The 24,005-nt window shown below is 42.5% G+C and overlaps 1 protein-coding gene across 3 annotated transcripts in view; it reads left to right on the forward strand.

The window, feature by feature from the left end:
• The window catches only part of FRMD4B (FERM domain containing 4B), an 85,439-nt gene that overhangs the window by 24,135 nt on the left and 37,299 nt on the right, over nt 1–24,005 (forward strand). For all 3 annotated transcript variants that reach the window (XM_088473369.1, XM_088473368.1, XM_088473370.1), the window contains exon 5: nt 8,014–8,100. In XM_088473369.1, coding sequence (XP_088329495.1) covers nt 8,014–8,100 — 87 coding nt within the window. The remainder of the gene's footprint in view (nt 1–8,013; nt 8,101–24,005) is intronic.

Here is a 24,005-nt window from a genome sequence, read left to right on the forward strand (position 1 = left end):
AATAGACCACTATTTTACATAGTACTTTCCTATGCTGTATGTTTGTTTCGTTGCTGTATGTTTGTTTTGTTTGCTGTATGTTTGTTTCGTTTGCTGTATGTTTGTTTCGTATGCTGTATGTTTGTCTCGTTTGCTGTATGTTTGCTTCGTTTGCTGTATGTTTGTTTCGTATGCTGTATGTTTGTTTCGTTTGCTGTATGTTTGTTTCGTATGCTGTATGTTTGTTTCGTTTGCTGTATGTTTGATTCGTATGCTGTATGTTTGTTTCGTTCGCTGTATGTTTCGTATGCTGTATGTTTGTTTCGTTTGCTGTATGTTTGTTTCGTATGCTGTATGTTTGTTTCGTATGCTTGTTTAGTTTTGTGTTCTTATTTGTGATTGATTGAATTAAAACAACTGTTATTTATTTTCTATCAAGAAAATATCAGATTATTTTAAAATAGCTTTTCACTATGACTATATTACTAATGTACATACAGCATAGTGCAAGTAGTGTAGCTCAAAAAATAGGGCTAGTAAAAACATTCTGAAATCATTTTAGTTTTGCTTGACCTCAAATTAGTAATGTATGACTATTTTTAGAAAGGAAACAAATTAAAAATAATTAATTTGTTGTACAGTGTTATTAGCAAATACAAAGATGAGTGGACATCTCCTTTATACCGTGCACAGTATTATTGCAACCATTGATCTATCCCGACGCACAACGCAGCCTCCTGTTTCCCAAAGTGAAAGTGATTTATGGATCCCATGAGCTTAGCATAAAACGAGTCCAGATGTTTTGGATGAACTGGCATTTCCATTATTTTTACAAGTTCTGCCATTTGTACTTTAATCTCTAGGCTATAGATGTTGGTGATTTTATTTTACAGAGTCCAGAAAATCAGTATAAGCTCTGTAACCCAATTCAGTTAATTCTAAGGTTATAGTATTAACAATTATGGTTTTGTTTTACATTTTATGTTCAATTCCTGTTTTTCTAACAGGACTTGCTATGCTTATGTTCACATCTAGATGTACCCATCTACTATATGTTCAGGTGTGCTTTATTTTCAAAATCCGGGACAGGGGGTGTGACCAGGGGGCGTGGCCTCAGCCGCAGTAGGTTTACAACCATTTTGTCAAAGCCCACTCGGGTGCCAACCCTACGGTGTACTTACATGCTTAGTGTGATTCCATCGTCTCACACAGGGGTAGCATCAGGCTGTGGTCCTGATTCAGAGATGGACGCAGTGTCAATGTTATATGCAGCTGAGAGATTCATTTGCTTCTGCACATGCGCAAAAAATCCGGGACACAGTTACTGCGTGCGCAAGCCATGTCATTCACATTTGCGTACGAGAATCGGCTCCGAACTCACTTTACAGGCTGTTTTTGCAAAATGACAGTTTAGGAGCTGATTGGTTAGTTGTTTATCTCTCTCCACTTTATCACAGTCCAGAGCTTAGCACATCTCCTCCGTAATGAGAAACACAGCTTCCCTACCACACAACAGTACTGCAACTAGCTAAATTGTGGCTAGCAGTGTTATGGCGCTTGAAGGACACTGGCCTAAAAGGGGCCACACACATAAGGATATGGTCATCCAAGAGAAAAGCCGGCATTGAATATGATTTTGCTTCACTGGACAGATCCCGGTGATTGGTCGTCTGGCCAGATCATATAGGGTTTTACTAGTGCAGCTGGCCAGTGATCACACGGACACTAGCTGCCCACTTTTTTAACCACAATTAATTTTATTAAATCAGGTTCCAGTTTATCTTTGGGGCCCTACACAAGTTGGGTATTTGTGCTACATTGCTTGGCAAATTCACTGTATGGGGCCACCTTTTTACTTTTAAGCTTTTTTGTTTTGTTTGTCTTTTAGATGGTTGGATGCTGAACATGAGTCACACCTTAAAATTAGAAGCATGGGAAATAGATAATCTGCTGTAGAATTACAGAAACAGCTTATCACTGTGTATGTTTCATTAATATGTTTTGTTTTTACATCTGTAATTTCATGATCCGTATTGACTTCGGAGTGAGAAGGATCAGCTACAGCTGTAATTCTGGGCATGATTCAGAGACGGACGCTCTGAACGAGCGCTCGCTCTGAATCGGCTTTTTTTTTTTTTTTTTTTTGATCGGCCTCCTGGCCACTCGCATAGCTGTGGGTGACCACCCACAGCTATTGCGAGCAGCCAGGTTGAAGGTCGCGATGGTGAAGACCATCGCGACTATCGGGTTTGTAGCGAGTCCCTTGTGGTACGGTCTCGTGGCCGCAAGCCCCAGAGAGATTCTGGCTCTAATAGAGCCGGAAGCTCTCCCACATCACTGGTGATGTCAGTGAGGCTGCCCTCCTTTTGGCCAGCCACCCCCCCCCTGCCCGCCTACCAAACGGGGCGAGCTGTCAATCACCATCGACAGCTCGCCCCCTTTGGTGCGAGACCCGGAGCAACAGAGCACACGTCGCTAACCAGGTCTCATGCATGCGCAGGACGGAGCCTTCTCCATCGTGCGCATGTCAGTGGGCAAACATCGACCCGGTCGTGAGCGCTCAGCGCTTGCGACCGGGTGTGACTCAGGCCCTCTGTACACTGGACAACATTGATATATATTAAACCTCACATGTCCCCACAAATGAAGGCAGCCATTTTGTCAGCGGATCCAATACTCATGGGATTGCAGTAATCCATTGAGACAGATCATTTTCCCCTACATATTAAATAGCTCTCATACACAGAGCAGGAATAGCATGCTATCTGGATTTATTTTGATCCAGATATATGTATTTTTGGGGGTTTTTTTGTATGGTGACTGCAAATAGCTTCTTACAGGAGATTATTTCCTGCATACTGTCATCGCTGGCTATAGCCACATGCTATACAGTGTTTACAGATGTAATCAGCATGGTCTTCTGAGGCACCTCCCGAGGCATCGTCTCCCGAGGCACCTCCTTCTCAACCTATTAATCCAGGAAGAAAGCAGCACTCTTACATAATCCGCTGCAAACATTGTAAAAGTTTATGGTTGTGTATAGACCAGAATTCACTATTGATTTCCCAATGTGCATTCCATTTTCTGCGGATATATATTTACAAGTCCAAGCACAAAGTACCAAAGGGCCTCCATTTGTTTCTCCTGGGAGGGGTGTACTCTATAGAGCAATATACAGTATAATAATTGATAGTCTTACTGTTCGGTTTAATTCTTATGATCAACAAAGTCATTTTGTCTAGAATCTGCTGGTTAGTATGGTCTGTTTGCTAACCTATTCATTGAACGGTTTATTTTAGACCTGCTGTACGTTCTATGTACATAGATGTATTTTCTCTATAATTTAATAAGTTTAGGTGCAATTGCCACCTATCCACAGTAAGGGGTATATTTACTAAAATGAGAGCTTTTAGAAATGGAGATGTTTCCCATAGCAACCAATCAGATTCTACTTAACATTCAACTAGCACCTTTTAGAAGATATTCGCTGGAATCTGATTGGTTGCTATGGGCAACATCTCCATCTCTGAAAATTCTCACTTTAGTAAATACCCCACACATCTAAAGATTATCTGTCCAACCAGCCAACTAGTTGATTGGTTGGAATGAAAATCTGGTAAGGAATGGTAGTAACTGATGATCAGCAATTTGCTCCTAAATGCCAGAAAACAGATGAAAATGGTCGTTCAGAAAAGTTTGTTAAATGTTTGATCTAAACAATTTGTTCAAACAACAGTTTTTGTCCATTTTCCGGCGTTTGGGAGCAAATTGCTGATTGTCATTTGCTTTCACTCCTTACCAGATTTTCATTCCAACCAATCAATTAGTTGGATGGTGGATGTAAGTTGGTCTAGTGTGTGGCCAGCTTAAGGCTCATGTACAATCTGGCAAATCCACAGCACAAATGCTCCTTGGTGACATCACGTGTGCAAGGGAACCAGATTTTATGGATGTCGGCATGGATACGCTGGGCAAAATGGCAGCATATGCGGGGATGGAATGAATTTGATTTACGGATAAGAGAGTAATTGAGAATGTAATGAAGTGCTTTACGGAGTACTGATTTAGCACATGAGTGCTCCTAGTTCTGAGCTGAAGTGGAGATAGGAGATTTTGTTTTGCAGAACGGGATTATGTGCATGAGCTAGAGAAAGGTAGGGAAGGTGCATTTAGGGAGACCTTCCCTGTTTTATGGGTGATTACATAGCAGTTTTCTTCCTGCGAAAGGACATTACTTTTCTGCCTGGCCAGTGGTGATATGTCTATATAGAGACTTCTCCTATTAATTCAATGGGAACGCACTTTGCGCCCTTCACTTGTTGCTTGGTGGACAAACAGGAACGCCATAGTGACGTAATAATAATAAAGAACGCCATGGTGTTCGCTCACGTTCTCATTTAGTTTATGATAGAATTAAAGCTAAACCAATATGTATTTTAGGAGCAAGGCACAAAACTTAAAATTAGTGAAGGGGAATAGTGATAACATGGAAGAAAGTTTGACTTAGTGGAGACAGCCAATAAGATTTAAGCCTATCTGTGCACTGATCCAGTGCATAGTGAGGTCTGTTTGTCTTTATCAGCGGTTATGCAAAGGGGAAGGGCGTCTTCGGTGTCTACATAAGGTCAGATGGACCAATGGAGCATGATCATCTATGCGGCTCTTTTGGAAAAACCACAACAACAAACAATGTATATATATTTTTAGGTGCCATTTATAAATTGGTAGGCCTAGAAAATTATAATTTCCAGAAATGTAAAAGGAAGATAAAATGTCATAACGATAATGTAGAGAAATCCGCACAGCCTCCGGGTTCCTCAGGAAAAATGGACGGATACGGGTGAGCTTGTGATGCGTCACAGTCCATCCTAGCCCAACTCCTAGTGGTGTCTGTAGGGCAAGGTCACAAGTCCTGTCTTATAGCATAAGATGGATTATGGACATAATAGGAACAGTTGTTGCTTTTGATTTATAGGACATTTATGGCCTTACCCTTGTGAATTTGCGTTCAGATCAGTGAGAAAAGACTGCACTGGTGGTAGAGAGGGGTACATGATAAGATAACCCTTACAACATGTCATACATGCTTTATAGTTAAAACCAGGGTGCATTGATTAGGGTGTAAGAGGTGTTCTTGCAGTGGACCCTGAATGTGAAGTGGGCCTTTCATGACTGGAGATTGCCCTGTACTTTCTTCATTCTGAGACATGGTCAAAGCCCTTAGCCCAGCACTCTGATTGATTGGTTGGTTGATCCAGCCATTGACCAGTCAAGTGGTAGTACCGCCCAGAGTTCAGTGTGGTTATGGCTGCTGCTTGGCACTTCAGCCAACGGAAAAGAGTATTTCTGTTCCCATCAGAGATGTAGGGTTTGTACTGTATCACCAGCAGAGATCTGGGGTATGCATTGTGTCATTACCGAAGAGTACCGAAGATTTGAAGGACTGTATAGCCAATAGACATATGGAAGTCTGCATTGCATAGGCATCATAAATTTGGATGTATGCATAGCCACCAGCAATTTGGGGTCTTTGTTGTATATCATAATATGCTCTATTGGTCACTAGACTGCTACTTGTATTATTTGTTGGTCAATAAAATGCTCGCTGTATTGTCTGTTGGTCACTAGTGTGCTTCCTGTATTGTTTGTTGGTCACTAGAATACTGAATGAGTTGCCCTTTCATTACTAGAATACTCCCTGTATTGTCTGTTGGTCACTAAAGTGCTCCCTGTATTGTCTGTTGGTCACTAGAATACTCCCTGATAGATGACGAAATGATAAGAAAGGGACGCGGTCAATATCCCGTGTGGGGGTTTCTGGCGGTCAAAATGCCGGCAACGGAATCCCTAAGATAAGTAGCGGATTTAGGGGTAGGGTTAATGTTAGGGGTTAGGCACCAGGGAGAGGGTTAGGTTTAGGCACTAAGGGGGAAGGGATAGGTTTAGGGTGCAGGGAGGGGGAGGTTAGGTTTAGGCACCGGATAGGGAGGGTTAGGGGTTTGGAACGGGGCAGGGTTAGGATACTGAGGGGTCTATTTACTAAGCAGTCTTAGGAGACAGAGTGAAAAGTGATAAGGTGCCAGCCAATCAGCTCCCAACTGTCCTTTTTCAAACACAGCCTGTGAGATGGCAGTTAGGAGCTGATTGGCTGGCACCTTATCTCTGTTCACTCTGTCTCTTAACACTGCTTAGTAAATAGACCCCTGACTGACAAGTGTCGGTATCCTAACCCTGTCAGGATGTCGGCATCTGGATTCTGACTGCCGAGATCCCATAACCCATCCTGATAAGAAATGAGCACAATTGTCTGATTTAAGCTCAAAACAGGAAAATACATTTAGTTGCATATAAAGGCAAAGTAATTACTTTTTGGAACCGATCCAGTCTGGATATTTTTCCGCAATCGGTGATGACTGTGTTTTGACAAACAAGAATGTAAACCTACCTCACAATGAGGCTCAACTTTAGTTGTTCACAAATGAGTTGCTGGTTGTGCTTATCAGGCTGAACATACCCTGTGCTGGTACCAGCAGGAATATAAGCGCTTCTCTCTTTCCTGTCTTCTACATGACATAGAAATAAAACTGCATTCTCAATTGCTTGTTACATCTTCATGGAGCATGGAGCTTGCCCCTTCCTACTGATAATCCTTACACATATTTTCAGCGGCCATTTTAGAATGGCAAACAATCAACTTTTGCTAGTTCTACACTACAGGAATAGAAGAGCCTTGGGTGCAAAAGTTTCGGCGTGCAGTTTTCAGGGCTCTAATAAAGGGAAGGAGCATCTCAATGATTAACCAGGAATGGAATGCATCTGCTTCTTAGTATAGATGTGAGTTCTTTATTCTCGTGAAAATAGCTTGAGAGTACAAAATGGCCGCCCCCTGGTTCTGTACTGCATAGATACCAGAGATTTGCATTTTAAATCGTTCACAATTTGGGGTTCTGCGGTTTTATATAGACATGTTCTACAGCAGTGGTCTCCAACCTGTAGTTCACGTGCTACCGGTAGCTCGCGGTCTTAATTATGGTAGCTCACCAAACTGCAGTACTGCCGAGTCAACTAGGAGGAAGTGACCTCTGACGTGTGACGCCATGGGTGGAGCCACAGGGAAGCATGTCAGGTGATTGCCGCAGCCTCTACAGCAATCACTTGATGCGCTTCCAACCACCGCATCTACGCTACGGCGGAGCGAGTGACTCCCGCCCAGCCCTGTCGGTAAATCACACAGCAGCTCTGCCTATATCTTATGCTCCTCTACTGCATGTACCTCCTTGGAGCCAGTAATTAACAGTAAAATGTGACTGTGCTTAAATTTTATTTACAAACTACAACGATATCACTGTAATAAATGCAGATTTATTTTCTATGAAACATTTTTTTTTCATTAAATTACCTTCAATTGTTCGGTTATTAGCCAGATTTTTTTTTCTACAATGTTAGTAGCTCTTCAGGAGGTTTCATTATTTCTAAAGTAGCTCACACCTCAATTAACGCTGGAGATCACTGTTCTGCAGTATGCCGTGTATGATTTATGGGAAACAATAACCTTTTGAATTTAAATCTATTTTACGGCCTGTTTTAAAAAAAAAAAATTTATAATAATATTCAGAGAGTGACATCAAATAAAAGACAAATGCAGAATAACATATAAGCATTGTATATCCAAGTACTGTTTAACTGTCTTAATTCATGCAACTTTTTTTTTATAATTAAATAATTAAGTGTTCAATTGTTTTGACTTTTATACTACATACTGTATTACAGCTAATATGGTGATGACGATGGTTCTCCTTTTAACGGCAAGAATTTTTATTTGTTATCGCTGTCTGTCCCAGAGTTTATGAAAGGACTTCTTAGAAAACATTACTATCAATTAAAACAAAATGATCCTGAAGAAAAGCGCCCTTTAAATGTACTCTGAATGTTTGCTGATGATTCAGTGCTGGGTACACATAGGTCGTGCCAGCTTTCCAAACATGCCAGGAATTTCTAGCATATAACTAACCACAGTGTCTGTTCTTCTGTCAGGACAAGCAGGGGATCCCCTGGTGGTTGGGAATTAGCTTCAAAGGAATTGGACAGTACGACATTCAAGACAAGATAAAACCCAGAAAGGTATGTTTTTTTTTTTTAATATACATTGTTTGTAATAAATATAGACACTGTATGTGCAGTTATGCAACATTTCGCAATGACGCAACTCAACGTAACAAAATGAGGCACGTGTTCATTTGTTATCCCACCTCTATATTGGCTTGGGCATTATTCCTGCAACTTTATTGCAAAATAACTTTTTATCTTTTTGACTTGCCTCTGTGCTCTTGGCTGTGTACTCTGTATCATCAGGGATAGCCAATCATTTTGTTTCCCTTATGCTGGGTACACACTAACAGATACATTGGCCCATCAATTGATCGGCCAATATATCTGCTGCACGTCAGCCAGTGTGTACCCGCGATATGTCGGTGAACGTCTGTCAATTGGCAGGTGTGTACGGGCGGTCGGCAGCCACGATGAGGGGGGCGGGACTCACCCCCGACCCGGCCGCCCGGTCCCGTCCACTGGCCGCCTGGACCCGAGCGCACAAGCAGATGATGGCCGTTCAGTGTGTATGAACGACCATCATCTGCAGATATATCTGCCAGGTGTGTACCCACCTTAACATACAACAAAAACCTGGTATCTTTCTGCACACAATTGTAACCAGTACAGATAGAACAGAGAAGCTGTATTCTATGTATGAAAAATAAACATTTATATAAAGACATGACTGTAAAGCAGTGAAGTTAGTAATAGTTGCACCAGTACATGTACAAGGTTATGGAGTCCTCCTAAAGTGGTTTTCACATTTGGCTGCACAATGTGTTTTGAATCAATTGTACTTTCTCTATTTGTGAAAATAAACATTGAAGGGTAAAGTATACTCTACCACCAAAGTATTCTTGGAATGCAATAGTAGATTACTCCTAGTCCACAGATATGGGCCCTCATTCAGAGCCGCACGTTACTAACAGTACGCTCGTTGCGTTCCGATGTTGACTAACCGCGCATGCGTCGGTGTTACACTGCGCATGTGCGTACGGCAGATTGCGAGTATTTTTTCTCTCATTCCTAAAATAGCGTACAGGAAGTGACATGTCAAATGTGATTGACAGAACAGGGCGTTTTTGGGTGTTGACGGGGGTGGAGATGAAAAAACGCAGGCGTGGCGAGGCGTTTTTGGGGCGTACATACATTAGCAGATGCGAACGTCAAATGTGTTCGGACCGTCTCATACGTCACTGGAACATCCGCTTTCCCTTCAAATGCTCGCACAGCTTAGGGTCAGGATTACTCGACCACATTGGCGATGGCCTTCTCCTCCGTCCCGGGACTCAACGATGGTGCTGCGATTAATCGCGTTTGGTCAGTAAAGTAATTAGTGTTGGATTGAAAACCGGCTTGGTATGTGTTTGGAAAGCAGTTTATTGGGATAGCACAAAAGCGTACGCAGGTGGAAATCAGAGCTGCTAATGTCATGATTACACAATCAATTAGCGTACATTTTTGGTGTTTTATTTTGGCCACAATTTGTTGGTTATGGCCTATTGTAACAATAATGTCATCATGTTTTAATTAGCTCCCCTTTTTTTTGGTTTACTGTGGAATTTGCATCGCTATGTGATTTTTTAAACGTTCCTTAAAGAGGCCTTTTTTTTTTTTTAAGAGGGTCAGTTTTTGCCTTTAGGGCCAGGATTAAATGTAACCCATTTGTACAATAATGTCACAATACAATCTCAGTTTTTTGTTTTAAATTTATTGTTTAAACACAAACAAATTGGCCTAATATTTTGTTGCCTTTTTTTTGTGGCAAAGATATTTGTTAAAAAAAAAAAAAAAGCCATAACTGGTAACATAAACGTAAATACCAAATGTAAAAAAATTTCACAAGAAAGGAGAGGGAAGTTTTGACCAGAAAGGAATATGAGCCAAGCACAGAAGGAGTGTGGGAAAAGTCGCCATTGCTGTCACCGTTTTCTCGCCCGTTTGGCTGGGTGAGGGTGGGCGCCAGACCGGGTCCGGGATGCCATCGGGCTGGCCTGTCCAGAGGCAGATGTTGTGGCCTCTGGACTAGGCACAGGGCTAGGCACATTTGGAGGATTGGCTGATGTTGTGCCAGAGGTGGAGGATCCGGATGTTCCGGCAGGAAGGGAGGTCGGCTCCACCATGTGCTGGCGAACGAGCTGCTCCAGGGCATCGGCGATGCGGATGTTGGCCCTGGTATTTTCCGCCAGGGCCTGAGCAATGGTCACGTTGGCCGCAGCATTTTGCTCCAGGGCCTCAGCCACCCGTATCAGACTGGCGTCCATCCTCTGCAGAATCTCCGTATGGAAATCCGATTTAAAATTGAGTTCTGTGAGGAGGCCCACTGCCTGCGAGGGGGCACGCCCTGGACTGGCTTCTGCAGGGTCCTCAGCCGGATGTACTGGTTCCTCCCCTGCAGAGCCAGCAGAAATTCTGCGGCCAAGGCTCCCCTCTGGAGCAGACTCATCCGCCTCTGTCTCTGTTAGGAAAATTGCGAAAAGACTCACATTAGAATCTACATATTGGCACAATAGCATTTCAGAGTTGGTGACATCACAAGACTTACCTTGGCCAACATGAGGAGCCGCAAAGTCTGGCATGTCCGTATCCATGTTGGACACGCCAAACACCTCCACAGCCTGCACACACCCCTGTGCCAGCTCTTCTAAGTCTGTCAACTCCAATGACACAGGGGTGGGACCCCCACCTGTCCCCCTTGCATGCCTAGCCCTGTCGGCAAGTTTTTGCTTGAGACGATATTTGAAGTCTGCCCATCTGTGGAATGAAATTGGAACCATTATCCTTTTTTTTACAATGGGGTTTGTTTATAGGATGGGAAAGTGTTTACTTACCGCCGTTTGACATCCCGGGCTAGACGGACATAATCACCCACCCTATTGACAGCAACGGCGACCTCCTCCCACATTCTCCACTTCTGGCTTTGGCTCATATTCCTGGCTGCCTGGGGCAGGATGTCAACGCACTTCTGGATCAAAACCTCCATCTCCTTGCTTGTGAAATGTGGCTGCCTTTTTTTTTGGGCAGCTTTGGCGGGTTGACTGGGGCCAGCAGTCTCTTCCATGTCATCCTCCTCACCTATTTGTGTAAATATGCAGATTTAGCCACTTCACAACTTGCCCAATATTATGTTTTAAAATAATCATTGAGACAAAATGCATGAAGGCCTTACCGCCGGATTTTTGGCCATTGTTTCCCTGGTCTGAAGCCATGTCTCTGCTTCCAGAATGAAATCAACCAGAAATTCAATGTGATTTCGTGACGTATTTATACATGCGTCCTTTGTTTGCGGCCGCATCATTGATTGTGCGTCCCTATGATTCATCCTTAATTTGTGCGGGAAAATAAACACTATTTATGGCTTGGTGTGTGTGGAGTCGAGGTTGGGTTGTTGGATTGTTGGCGGTTAAGTTGGTTGGATTTGGTTGTTTGCGGTTGGAGGATTTGGCAGAGTTGGTTTTTTGTTTGGTTTTGCTACAGTTGTTTTGGTTTTCCGTTCGCATTTTTTTGCTTTTTTCCCCATCCTTTCCTGATTTGGTAAGTTTTGTGCAGTGTAATTTGTGGCCAATTGGTGTCTACTTCTGTTTTTTGGTTAGCTATTTTTTTTTTTACACTAATTTCATCTTTTTTAGTTTGTTTTGGCTTTCGGACCCAAAGACCTTTTTTTTGGAAATCTTATATATTCGAGTTGGGTAAGTCCATTTTTTTTCTTGCATTTGCGAACTAATTAACGCATTTTTGACTGTTGGTGTAGTGACTTGCATTTGCGAACTAATTAATGCATTTTTGACTGTTGGTGTAGTGACTTGCATTTGCGAACTAATTAACGCATTTTTCGAGGCTTATTCATCATGTAAACCAGTTTTGCTTTTGCCTTTTCCATTTTTGGGGTCCATTTGAACCCTATTTGACGTACGGTGTGCAATTTCGTTTTCATCGATGGCCAAATGTGTGTTTCGCCTATTTTATGTGTTGGCTTGCAACAATTTGACAAACAACAATTCACCCTCTAAATTTTTGATGTCTCATTTTTGGCTTTTTTACAGTTTATACGTATCATGACAATACCCCGGCATGTAAGCAGCTATGGATGGTATCAGAAAGCTAAGTTGTTTTATGTTACTTTTGGGGTGGCTCAAAAGCCTTACATTGTAAACTTTGAATTTTAGGTAGATCTGGGGCGAATTGTTCTGGCCCTGCTCCCGGAAGACGACCAACCTCAAACTCGTCCCAGGCGTAGGCATCGTAGGCATGCAAGGCCCCAGATATTTCGAACACGTGTCACCCTTTTTGGAATGCCCGATGATGAGGTTTTAAGACGCTACCGTCTACCTCCCAAAATCATCATAGACACTCTCTCATTAATAGAAAGTGATCTTGAGCGGCAAATTGACAGTCCAACAGCAATACCACCACTGACGCAATTTATGGCGGTGTTACATTTCTGTGCCTCAGGATCGTTTCAAACAACGGTGGGAATAGTGGCGGGCATCTCCCAATCCTCCTTTTCCCGGATCCTGAGGGCAGTGATGGAGGCACTTTTCAAGCACCTCCATCATTTTATTAAAATGCCTTTGGATATGGGTGCCCTTAGTGTGGCCAAGGCCAATTTTTACCAAATAGCTGGCTTCCCACACATCATAGGGGTTGTGGATGGTACTCACATACCACTTCAGCCTCCAGCACGGCTGGAGGCAATATTTAGAAACCGTAAACACTATCACTCCCTGAATGTAATGGTGGTATGTGATGCCTCCCTCCAGATCCTGTCCCTGAATGCTAAATTACCCGGAAGTGCTCATGACTCCTTCGTCATCCGGCAATCAGGGATATGGCAGAAATTAACCAACCTACAAGCTGGTGATGCGTGGCTTCTGGGTAAGTGGAGACCTTTAGTACATAACAATGTTAAGCTTGATACACAGTGTTCCTGATGTGGTATATTTTTGTTCACAGGAGACAGTGGATACCCTTGCATGTCCTGGCTGCTCACTCCTTATTTGGCTCTCACACCAGGGCCACAAAGTGCGTATAATTCCGCACTTACAGCCACCAGGCAAGTGGTGGAGCGCTGTATCGGCCTTTTAAAAGGCCGATTCAGATGCCTCCACCACTCTGGTGGCGAGCTCATGTATGTGCCGGATATGGTGTCTAAAATTGTGGTCCTGTGTGGGATATTTCACAACATTGCCATAAGGAGTGGTGTCCCAATGCAGCCAGAGGATGCCTTACCTGAGGATGGCCCCCCCGAGGTTGGTCGAAGGTCAGTATGTGGGGGGGCCATACGCGATGATGTGGTGGCCAGATTTTTTAGGTAAGTTTGAACAAAACTACAGTGTTTATACCTAATGTGTTTGTGTTTGTTTGCGAACATCTAATTTTGGTTTTTTTTCTCACCATCTTCTGTTTGTTCACATAATCTTTGGCACTCCAACGCTCACTACTTCCTGCTACCCTTACCAAACCTGGATCTGGTCCTTTTGGGCATATATTCTGGAACCCATATCGCAACGCCATGTTTGTGGAATCATGTTGGCATGGTCCTTCGTCAACCAGTTCTTGATTTTTTGTTTTTATTTAATTATTTCTTGGTATGTGTTGTATTTGAATTTATCACTGTGTTCTTTTTTTGGGAGTGACCACTTTGTTTTCTCTGTTATGTTGTGAATAAATGTTTGGAGAGTGAAATGGTCTTCCTTTTTTGGGACGTTAACAGCAAGTGTAACCAGGTTAACACAAGTTACATTTGACTAAGGGGTAAACCAGTACTGACGCCAGTTGAGCTAAACTGAAATATGTTTTCAGCTTCCCAACCCACACCAAAAGGAAGCCTGGCCCAACCTTGGGATTTGTAAGATTGGCCTAAGCAGCTTGCGCACCAACTAGGAACCTGTAAAATGTAGAAATATGTAATTCACTACACCCAAAAAGGGAAATGACATTGTTACTGTTATGTGTTTCTTGTGTCTGTTTGACATACAAAGACAAAACACAATCTAACTTTTAAAAAAGGGAAATCCTTGCAGGAACAGTCTACTTATGTCATGCTAAACTATCTTGGTTTTGGATTTTAAAAATGAGCCACAACGTATATTTGTCTGAATAAATTTATTTTGAAAATATAACAAAAATAAAAAAACTACTGCCGAAGGAGGCCAGACAGCCGGTCGAGGGCCACCAGAATGCCGATGACATGTTGCCGCATCTGCCCCACACAATCCGCCACCTCTTGCCGACGCCTCTGTTCCTCTGTGGGTGAGAAAAGTGTGTGGGTTAATACAACAATAGGGAATCCACATAAAAAAAAAAAAACACAACCAAATCACTCCTAAACCCAAACCAAAAAAAAAAAGGGGGGGGCTGGCAAAAATACAAGGCCTAGGTACAAATTCCCACAGGTATGATATGTGTATGTTGAAATCACCAGGAAGAGGTAAAGGCAAACCTTCAAAATCACCAAAAGTCAAGCCACAAAAACACGAAGAAAGGCACGACACATGATTACATACAAACAGTTTGTGCTTTAAAAAAAAAAAAAAAAAAACATACCGGGAGCCAAAACGGGAGCTCCGGAAATACCTCCATGATCCTCCTCGGAGGATCCGTCATTCCCCAAAGAATGGGGAGGAGTTATGATGGACTCCGGGGAGGGGGTAATTGGAAGAGGGGTGGGTGGAGGAGAGGGGGAAGTGGGACGGAGGGGAAGGAGGCCCGACATTTCCGGGAGAGGGTCTGGGAAGGATGGGGAGGAGTGGGGAATAGGGGAAAGATTTGGGGTGGAGTGTTGGCTGGGGGTTGGGGATAGTGGCCGGGAACGCCGTCTGGACGGACGGTGACGGCGGAGTCTTGGCTGTCCCCCTAAAATATGACAAAGAAATTGCGGTTAGTTTATGGACAAATCCGGGCAACAAAACTAAAAAAAAAAAAAAAAACAACAAATAAGCCAAATAGCAGTAGAATGAATAAATCAGAAATAGAGGGAAAACATGCACACGCAGATATGAGTACAAATAATAAATAGGACAGACAGGAAAACATGCACACGCAGATATGAGTACAAATAATAAATAGGACAGACAGGAAAACATGCACACGCAGATATGAGTACAAATAATAAATAGGACAGACAGGAAAACATGCACACGCAGTTTGCCCCACAAACACAAACATTAAAACCACAATACATAACACTTACTTTCCAGGATCTGCATGCGAAAGCATGCCAGCAAGCGGGGCGTTCGCCGTTGCAGGTCGGACCACCTGCGCTCCAGCTGCCCGATGTTGCGGCGTGAGCCGAAGGACCGCAGGCGGGACTGTGCCTCCGCATACGCGGAGCGCTTCTGCCGGTTGGTCATGGGTTGAGGTTGGCTGGTGATCCGGCGATCCATGACCTCTGTAAGCACCAGCAGCTCGCGCCTGGTGAATGCGGAGGCTCTCATGATGGCAATGGTGTTTTTCTTAAAAATCATTTTTGATAAAGTGTGTAAAAATTTTCTGATTGGCTAATGTATTTTGGAAATTAACAGGAGCAATTTTATTGGTTAGTGTATGAGTCATGTGTTCGACAGGGCCAGAAATCTCTGGAGAGTTATGATAGGCTTGATGCAGTGACATGCGTAAGCAAATTTAAATAAAGAAATGAACCCAGGGAAATATGCGGGGATCCACAGCAATAGTACAATTGTTTAATTGTGGTTCACATGTTTTTTGAACAATAAAAGCGAATGTTTCATCCGTACGTATTCTGCGGGTAAACACAAACACGGACAAGAGTAAAGTTTCTTGCATTGTGTTGAAAAAAAACAAACAATTAAGCTAATTGATACATTGATTGGCATGATACGATTGATGGAGGTAGGCAGAATAAAGGAGCAGGTAATCGACATCTGACAAGGCCACTTCCTGTTTATACTTGTGCGTGCGTTCCTTTCAAGCCATTTCGGGGATGTACGCTCGCTATTTCGTACGCTCGTTAGTTAGAGGAGGGGTCGTCAGAGTTTAGGGAGGAATTTTAGATGCGAACGAAAATACGAGTGAGCCATTGAATTTAAATATTTTTGTACGTACGCCTAACGTACGTGCGCCCGCTTGCGAGTGGGTCTGAATGAGGGCCATGGTCCATAAATGAACAGCAGGTTCATTTGTGGAGCTGTATCTTCTAATGAGCTGCATAGATTGTAACCTCTTCAGAATAGGTGCATCTCTCTAGCTATGTCATTAATTCTTAGCTAGTTGGCCATCATGGCTGGGTCTGTATCCAAAGGGTCTTTGGTCTACCTAGATTCATTGTATTGTATATCCATTAATAAGGGTTCCTGATGCACCATCATTGTTGGTAAACAGGTGGCCTGCTAGGAATTTATGAATGTGGGCCCCAATACGCTACTACTACCGAACACCACTCTTCTGGCTATGTATTGAACTCACTAATAGAATTGTTTAAAACAAAAACAAAAAAGAAGGAAGATGTTGATGTACAAGTGTATCCAAATATAAATAATGAGTTTCGGTTGGCGTTTTCAAACTCCAAACGCAACATCTACCATGGTCTCCCCTTGTTCTAAAGGTCCCATGCAGCACTTCACCCTACTCTTCCTGCTTAGACATCAACATCGGCTCAGCTACCAGAGCCGTCGGGCCAAGCGGGGAGAGGATAGTGGAGTACTGGGTGGCTTCTGTTAGACTAGCTGGGACCCTGACACATCTTTAGAACACGTCACATAAAGTAAGAAATCCTCTGTCTTTTATGGTGTCTAATCAAGACTCACTAAAAACTATAAATGATAACTCTGCCCAAATCCAAAAATAAAGATGTTTAGAGTAGACCTTTCCTTGGCGTCTACTAAAGATCATGTCCCATTTTCTTTTCTTGGCGTATTTTTCTATTATCGCAGTTTATAAGTGGGCTGCTCTATCGGCTTCTGCAGAAGACTGCTTCTCCCAAGTATTGATAAATTTAGCATCAGAAACCCATGGAGAAGTTCTGCTGGTTACGCCAAGTGCAGAATTGCTTGCATATCTCCTCACTAGTTTACGGCAGCACAAGCCTGCCGTTTTCTGTTTTGTAAATGGAAAATGTGATTGTCTATATACAATCATTCCGGATCTACACTTCAGCTCCAGAGAGCAGCGCTTATGAATGTTGCTATAAATGTAGTCCTAATTCTCAGTGGAATGTCTACATTATAGCCTACAATAAAACTGCATCACTTATTATAGGTTATGGTGTTTTGGCTAACAACACATGTAAGTACTTTACTATGAGTCATTTATCTTGTATTTGAAGTATTTTTCGAGAGGTGGAGATTTTACAAAGGGTAACATTTTAAATGTTAAAGCTACTTCCTTTCTAAAGTGGAGGACATTTTTGTTCAATGCTTCTGAAACGTCTGCTGAACAGGGGTGTGAGCGTGAGGACCAATCAGAAGTCAGAATGTCTGTGATTGCAGCCCTGTCGTAAATCTATGCAAAATTCAACAATGACATCCCATGCAGCATTTACATTCTGTATTATAGCGCTCACTTGTCATGTATGACGAAGGATGAAAATATTCTTTTTTTTTTTTTTTACACTAAGGTATAAAATAACCCAAGTATTCTGGGAATTGCCTTCCTGAATTTCCTTATGTATCTTTCTGCCTCCCAGCTGTCTTATCTTCATGCCTGGCTGAATCTTAGTGCGGATAGTGGCATCAGTAGTGGCTGCAGTTGTGGCCTCTTGTGAAGGGCTGAAAAATGTGGGGTTTGCATAGGTCGCCCCATTTAGTGTATCTATCCTGAATTCCTGATACATATCTGTGTCCTCTGCAAAGAAGCATAATTTCCATTCAGTACCAGTAATAATGCCACCATTAAACAGGACTGGTTAGATCCTTGCGGTTTTTCTGCTGGTAACCTCTATGTTCTGAATACGTTCCATTTACTACAACTCTAGGGAAGATTTATTTCAATCTTGGAGAGCGATTAAGTGAAGAGAGATAAAGTACCAACCAATCAGCTCCTAACTGTCACTTTACAGATTGTGTTTGAAAAATTACATTTAGGAGCTGATTGATTGGTACTTTATCTCTCTCTGATGTTCCATTAATATCCCCCTCTGTAATCTATCTTTCAGCCAGCATCGTATCCATTTAGGATTCTTGGAATATCTAAATAATGCCAATTTATAAATTAAGACATTTGTCAGAGGCCGTGCTAACATGGATCAACTACACCCTACGGTTCCTCCTCCACCGGGCAATAAAAACAATTGATTTGATTTGTTTGATATGAGCTCTCTCCAGTAACTCCTTACCGCTTGGTAAATTGCTGGATTTGAGATACCATTCTCTTTCAGCAGCGTTTCCATTATTCCCCCCACTGCTAATGTCAGGCTTGCCGGTTCCATAGTTCCAGACTCCTCTCTTATGATGCCGGATTACACCTGCTCTTTCCTAATTCTCTGGGGCTACTGCTGTCAGTGGCAAACGCAGGATTTCTAGAGGGGGGTTTCCAGATGCCTGATTTTAGAGCGAAGGTGGCCAGTCCATGGAGAGGGGAGAATTAGTACTCAACCAGTTTTATTATGTGTCATACAAAGTGTTTTGTGTATCATAATTCCAGCATATACAGGACCAGTGATCACAGTAAGCCATTAGATGCGACAGTAGGGCCATCCTGCCTGAGCTGGATGTTTTTATTTTAGATGTGGGCACCATTCCAGACTATTGGAGCAAGTCCGGGAGCCTGGAGGAGCAACAGAAGAACCTAGCACTGCCCTGGACATTTATGTACAAATTGGGCTTTATAGCAGTGCATCCCTAATAGTGCATGTTTTCCAGATCTCCTAGTTGGTGCACAGGTTATTTATTACTGTCTGATACATGTTAAAAGATCCACAGGTGGTGCTAATTATTTCATTTGTGATACTGAGAAGAAAATGCAGCACTAGTAACAATCTATTATATTACTATTTCTACTGTGGTCATGTGTGTGCTGGGGAGGAGGGTTTTCAGGCAGACTGAAACCCCCCCTGCGTTTGCCTATGGCTGTATAAAGTGCCTGATTGGTTCACTTAATGGCGTAACCAGCTCTTGTTTATACTTTATTTAGAATAGATGACGATCTACCCCATCTGTGTCACCCCTGTCTATCTTCCCCTCCCCTATGCGGCGGCAAGTGAAGTTGCGCGAGTCCGGGGTGAGAACTGGCCACAAGAGGGGCGAATTGGTGTGATGTTGGCGGTGTTTCTATACCGTTCCAGCAGGATTGACCCCATAGTTACTGTGTTTTTGTTTTTGCTCATTTGTTTATGTCGTTTTCTAGGTGCTGCGGAATCCTTGTGGCGCCATATAAATAAAGGATAGTAGTAATAAAAGTCTTCTGTACTTCATTCTCCCTCCATAAGACTTTCACACTCCGTCCTTGGTCTTACAATCCCACCTTTTTGTTTTCACCCTTACACTTTTATATGAATAAATGTGTTTTAGTTTCTATTTCTCGCCATCCTGAGCCTTCGAACCTGTTTTTATTTTCTTAGACTCTTTCTGTTTAACCAGAAATACTACTCTTTATCTTTATCCCTTTTTTGTTTTTTTTATTTGCTTTTTTCTTTTTCAATGTTTCCTATTTCCTTTTGAGAAACAATCTGTCTGTCTTTATTTTACTCTGTGTTTTCTATTTAACTTAACACACAAGTCTGATGCTTTTAGAATTGAACTCTTCTATAACCCTCCTCCCCCCCCCCCCCGCCCCCACCATGCCAGACATTTCCATATTTTGCCATCTACAAAGCCAGCCCCCAAAACCCTGAACAGCTTTTTGTAAAGGTTGTGTCCATCACCAGATCCTAAGGTCTCCCTCACACCTACCACCAATGCTCTGTCTCCACTTGGAACGAGCTGAGAATGGCTTCTGCTTGAGTGGACTCCCCCACCACTTGGCTAAAAGGCGAGGGACAAAGCCTGCTGTACTGAGGGGGCGCCCTTGCTTATTTTAACATTTGTTGGGTCATTATGCTATTTGTTGAAATAAAACAAACAAGCCCCCTCGCCCCTCCCTCCCCTGATTTACCACTTTAAGTACTTTTAATGATGTCCTCCCTAATTATAGACAGGGGCTGCCTCTGGTAGAACTGCTCAAGAATTTAGGAATCGGTCTCTCACTTGTGTCACAGACATGTGTCAGAGATCAGACAGATGACAGGATCTGCCTCGGTATGAGAGGTTTAAATGCCAAAAGCAGATCTTGTCCACTACAAGTTGTCCTGTTGCCTACACGTAGTGCGGTCGCCTAGTATACGGTCTGAGACTACATGGAAGGGCTTCCTGTCTGGAGTAACAAATAGATTTCTATGCAATTTTTTATAAAAAAAAATGTATTATTATTTTAGCTGAATTTTTCCCATATCAGTATGTCCATATTTTTCAAACACAGCCCTGTAAAGTCACAGTTAGGAGCTGATTGATTGGTACTTTTATCATTTTCAAGGCTTGGTACATATCCCCCTGTGTTTAAAAAATGACAGGAGCTGATTGGTTGGTACTGTATCATTCTTCACTTTATCACTCTGCAAGGCTCCTCCCCTTCCCCCCCCACAACTTATTATACTATGTATATAACACACTTACGATGCAAGAGTGGCCGATGTTTGTATGAAATTGACAACGTTTGATTTGTATCCTTACAAGGAGCTTTTTACGCGCTGATGTTTTTGCTGTGATAAGTGAATGATGTGGGCTGGACTGTGCGGGTAGGCCTTTCATTCAGCCCTGAAACTTATTATGTCTGATTTCGTCCACCTCTTCTATAAATATCCTCGACTCCACTCCCTTGTCCTCCTGCCGAATTTACAAGGGCGGAGGCAAGGGGAGGTAGAGAATGTCATTGGAGAAAGCTGCCACCTTATTTGTTGCGTGACTTTCTCACGGTCCCGTCTCTAGTAATATGGCAGCTTAAACTACCAGGTTCCTAATTGCCTGAACAAATTTTTGTTTCTACATTTTAAGCAGCGTCTGTGTCATTAAATAGTCAGACATTCCTACTTGTGTTTGTCTTATACATACTCATTACTTGCAGGACCAGTAAACCGAACGTGCAAGTTGCATTTATATAAAGATCTGCTAACAGCTTTTACAGCTATAAGAAAACATTTCCTAACCTGGAGAGTTTGACAGTATATTTGCTTTCCGACAAGGCTGAGCTACTGTTCTCTGATATCCCCCAATATCTGGATAAAAAGACCTGGCCATGATCCGTAGGTTTACTGACATCAATTCGGGTTGGAAAATGAATGTTTCTCTGTGATCATATTTATTTTAACAATCTAAATATCTTCGGTTCTGATAAGGTCCCAGAACCTTTAGATATGAATTTGTTTAACGATTTTCGATTTTTTTTATTTTTTTTTGTCAGCTTGTATTTTTGGTTCTATGGTAGTATAAGTGCGTTCTGTAGCTTTGTGTGTCCCCCCTATGGAATTGTGAATTATTCCACCATGCAGAGTATGTTTTTGTCACATGTAGCCATTACCATAAATTAAAGATACTTAAAAAAAAAAAAAAGTAGTTCTCCTTTGAACTTTTGGCTTGATTCACTACCGTTCGCAAATGCGATTATGCACGCAATCGACCGAATGTTTCGGGGCGGTGGTCGGGGAAACGCATTCTGCGCATGCCGTTTGTGGGTGGTGACCGGGGGGGTGGTCTGGGAAACGCAAGTGTGCCAGTGCGTTTCAGCGCCGTTTTCTTAGCCTGTATAAATTATCCACTGCGATGCCGTACGCAGCTTGAGGACTCATAGCGTGCGCTGAAGTTAGCAATTTCTGAGTAAGGTCGTGGCTTGTGCAAGTGTGCGTGAGGCTGCGATGGTCCTCGATTGTACCGATGGTTTTGCAGTCTTGCTAAACAGTACGTATGTGTGCTAAGTAAAGTGGGCGTCCTTGTGTAGTGCTGAGACGGCATAGTGATCGCAATGGATTATCATGCATTCGCAGTTGCGTTCCGTACTGAATCAGGCCCTTTGTTAATAGTGTCACAGTTGTTACAAGTTACAAGATCACCGACTAAATTAACCTGTTAGTGGTTTAACAGACTTAAGTATAGCATCGGACAGCCTGCCCGGCCCTCGGCACTCATCTCTGTTTCATTTCACATAAAGTAAGACTTTATTTAAGGATGTAAAGTAGAAATGCCTGGATAATATTCATTATTTCCAGTATTTAGCATAATCCATGTTACGCAAACACACATCTTTTTTTTTTTTTTAATGTGGAATGTTTCTAGAGCCAGCCAATTGAAAATATTGTTAACTTTGGATGACCATCCTGCTCGGGGACTCTATTTAGCATGTAAATAGATTATCATAATCTGTACCTATCCTTCCTTCTTCTCTGGGGCTGTTTGTAGAGGTGGTTGAGCACCCATGCTGTGCTAAGTAAGGTAATGCTGTGAGGAACAGCTGGCCGGCTGGGCCTCATACTGTTTGCTTCCCACCAGTTGGGAACCTGAAAGAAAGATAACAGGACTGTGCTTTATAACATTGTGAGGATTATCTGCTCCTTTAAGGCTTCAGCAGTCAGACTCTACTCAGTGACAATAACGCATACACACAGCATGGGGATTTAATAGTATTATGCAGTGCAGAAAGGGTTCAGAATTTTGGCAATGGTGTCTGACCAAGTGACGTTACGATATGCAAGTCCTGTTTTTTTTATTTTTATTTTTATTTTTTTATTTGATATTTTTTTTTTATTTTCATATAGCGCACACATATTACACAGCTCTTTACCGAGAATATGCAGTCATTCCCATCAGTCCCTGCCCCCATGGAGCTTACAATGTATGTTCCCTATAACACTGGGAGTAATTTAACCAGTAGCTTATTTCTACCAGTATGAATTTGTGTAGTGGGAGGAGACTCGTACAAATACACGGTGAACATACAAACTCTGCAAATATAGGGTCCTAGTTAGAGTCAAGCCCATGACCCCGATGCCGTTGGTCAGTGATGCTAACCACTGCACAACCATGTTGTCCACATTATCTTTTAATGTGTATGTGCCTTGATACACTAGTTGGTAGTTAGTAAGTGCACTCATTACCCATAGCAAAATGCCTTCGGTGTGCACATGAATGGTAACATTACACACCTACTTACCCCTACCCTAACTAGGAAAGTACTTACCACAGGTGTGCAGAGAGGTGGATAGATCTTCATAGGGGCACAGTACAAAAGTAGTCCAAACTTCTGCAGCTTCATAATACAAACTCTCCTTAAATATATCTTGGTTCAGAATCATTTAGGGCTTGAATTGCTCAAAAGTATTGGGACAGTTTTTATTTCATGCAACGGTTCAGTGTGTGTGTGACTGTGTGTGACTGTGTGTGTGTGTGTGTGTGTGTGTGTGTGTGTGTGTGTGTGTGTGTGTGTGTGTGTGTGTGTGTGACTGTGTGTGTGTCTCTCTATTACATTGCTTAGTGCGCTACTCCATCAACAAGCAACTTATAGGCGCAAAACCGGATAAGAACCAAAACCCCAAGAGTTGGTAAAAATTTTTAAGTGAAAATGTCCTCATGTTCTGCCCTGCACAGCAGTGACCACCCCTAAATGTGTGCCCTATACTACTCTCTATCTTATTTCTGCAGTCTTGCTCCACAAAAGGAAATCTTTATTTTTTTGTACTGCTCAGCAAAACTAGGCGCACGGCTCCACGCTTCATTCTGCTTAGCGCCTCCCCTCTGCTGTACTAGCTAGCGGAAGAGCGCACAGGAGACAGCATTGCGCATACAGCGATTTGTATTAAATGCTCTCTTATGACAAGGGGAGGCTCCAGTGGAATATTTTGTTCTACTTTTGCTTTGTCACTCCATGAAATGGCATTCTGCACTGTATCTGTACAGTCCACGTTTTGTGGAATTTCTAGTGTATACATGGAGCTGTGATATGTAACTGTAAATTCA

Source organism: Taudactylus pleione, unplaced genomic scaffold, assembly GCF_031769625.1.
Source record: "Taudactylus pleione unplaced genomic scaffold, aTauple2 ptg000135l, whole genome shotgun sequence".
In the NCBI taxonomy this organism is placed as follows: domain Eukaryota; kingdom Metazoa; phylum Chordata; class Amphibia; order Anura; family Myobatrachidae; genus Taudactylus; species Taudactylus pleione.